This window comes from Solanum pennellii, chromosome 10 (genome assembly GCF_001406875.1).
Source record: "Solanum pennellii chromosome 10, SPENNV200".
In the NCBI taxonomy this organism is placed as follows: Eukaryota; Viridiplantae; Streptophyta; class Magnoliopsida; order Solanales; family Solanaceae; genus Solanum; species Solanum pennellii.
In genome coordinates this window covers 46,613,032-46,614,291 of record NC_028646.1, presented here as the reverse complement: position 1 = coordinate 46,614,291, position 1,260 = coordinate 46,613,032, and the positions used below count along the sequence as shown (strand labels likewise).

At 39.9% G+C, this 1,260-nt stretch overlaps 1 protein-coding gene across 1 annotated transcript; it reads left to right on the top strand.

The window, feature by feature from the left end:
- The first annotated feature begins 630 nt into the window (after window positions 1–630).
- Window positions 631–1,260, top strand: LOC107001292. The gene is made up of 2 exons (XM_015199401.1): window positions 631–773; window positions 828–1,260. Exons 1-2 carry the CDS (start codon window positions 631–633, stop codon window positions 1,258–1,260), a joined length of 576 nt encoding a protein of 191 aa, XP_015054887.1.

Genomic DNA, 1,260 nt, shown 5'->3' with positions numbered 1-1,260 from the left:
TCAGACTGCTTTTGATGCGATCAAGAATTATTTGTCCAATCCACCAGTGTTGATTCCTCCGCGAGAAGGGAGTCCATTGTTGTTGTATTTGCTGTCTCAGATAATGCATTTGGATGCGTGCTTGGTCAACATGACGAAACAGAGAAGAAGGAGCGAGCTATTTATTATATAAGCAAGAAGTTCACTCCATATGAGTCTCGTTACACTCTTTTGGAAAGAATATGGTGTGCTTTAACTTGGATTGCCCATAAGTTGAGACATTATTTGTCTTCTTATACTACATATCTCATCTCCATAATGGATCCGTTGAAGTATATTTTCCACAGGGCAATGTCGATCGGAAAGTTGGCAAAATGGCAAATGCTTTTGAGTGGATTTGATATTGTGTATGTGACTCAAAAGGCGATAAAAGCACTTGACCGATCATCTTGCAGAGAATCCTGTCGACAAAGAGTATGAACCGCTCAAGACTTATTTTCCCGATGAAGAAGTATCGTTTGTAGGTGAAGATATTTCGAAAGCATATCGGGGTTGGAAATTACTCTTTGACGGAGCGGCGAATCACCAAGGACAGAATCTTGTTAGCATTATCTTGTGGCGGCCAAACTCTTATTTAATTGCACGAACAACATGGCCGAATATGAAGCATGCATTCTTGGATTGAAGATGGCCATCGATATGAATGTTCATGAACTTCTAGTTATCGGAGATTCATATTTGTTGATTCATCAGGTTCAAGGAGAATGGGCCGTGAAAAACCCGAAGATCACACCGTATGTCCAATTTTTACAGAAGTTGTGCAAGAGATTTCGGTAGATTGATTTCAGACACACTCCCAGAACACAGAATGAGTTAGCCGATGCTCTTGCCACTATCGCTTCAATGATTAAACATCTGGATACTTATTATATTGATCCCCTAGATATGGAGCTGAAAAACCATCCAGTCCTTTGTTCTTATGTTGAAGCAGAACCAGACAATTTACCATGGTATTTTTATATAGAGAAGTACTTAGAGATCGGGATTTATCTTGAGAATGCAACATCCAACCAGAAGAAGTTGATACACCGTATGACCCTCAATTTCTTTCTAACTGGAGAACTCCTTTATAGGAGGACTCCTGATTTAGGTCTTATCAGATATATTGATGTTTCCGAAGCTGTGAAGCTTATTGAACAAATACACGCCGAAATTTGCGGCACGCACATGAATGGACTCACTTTGGTGAGGATATCCTTTGAGCCGGTTAATTTTGGATGA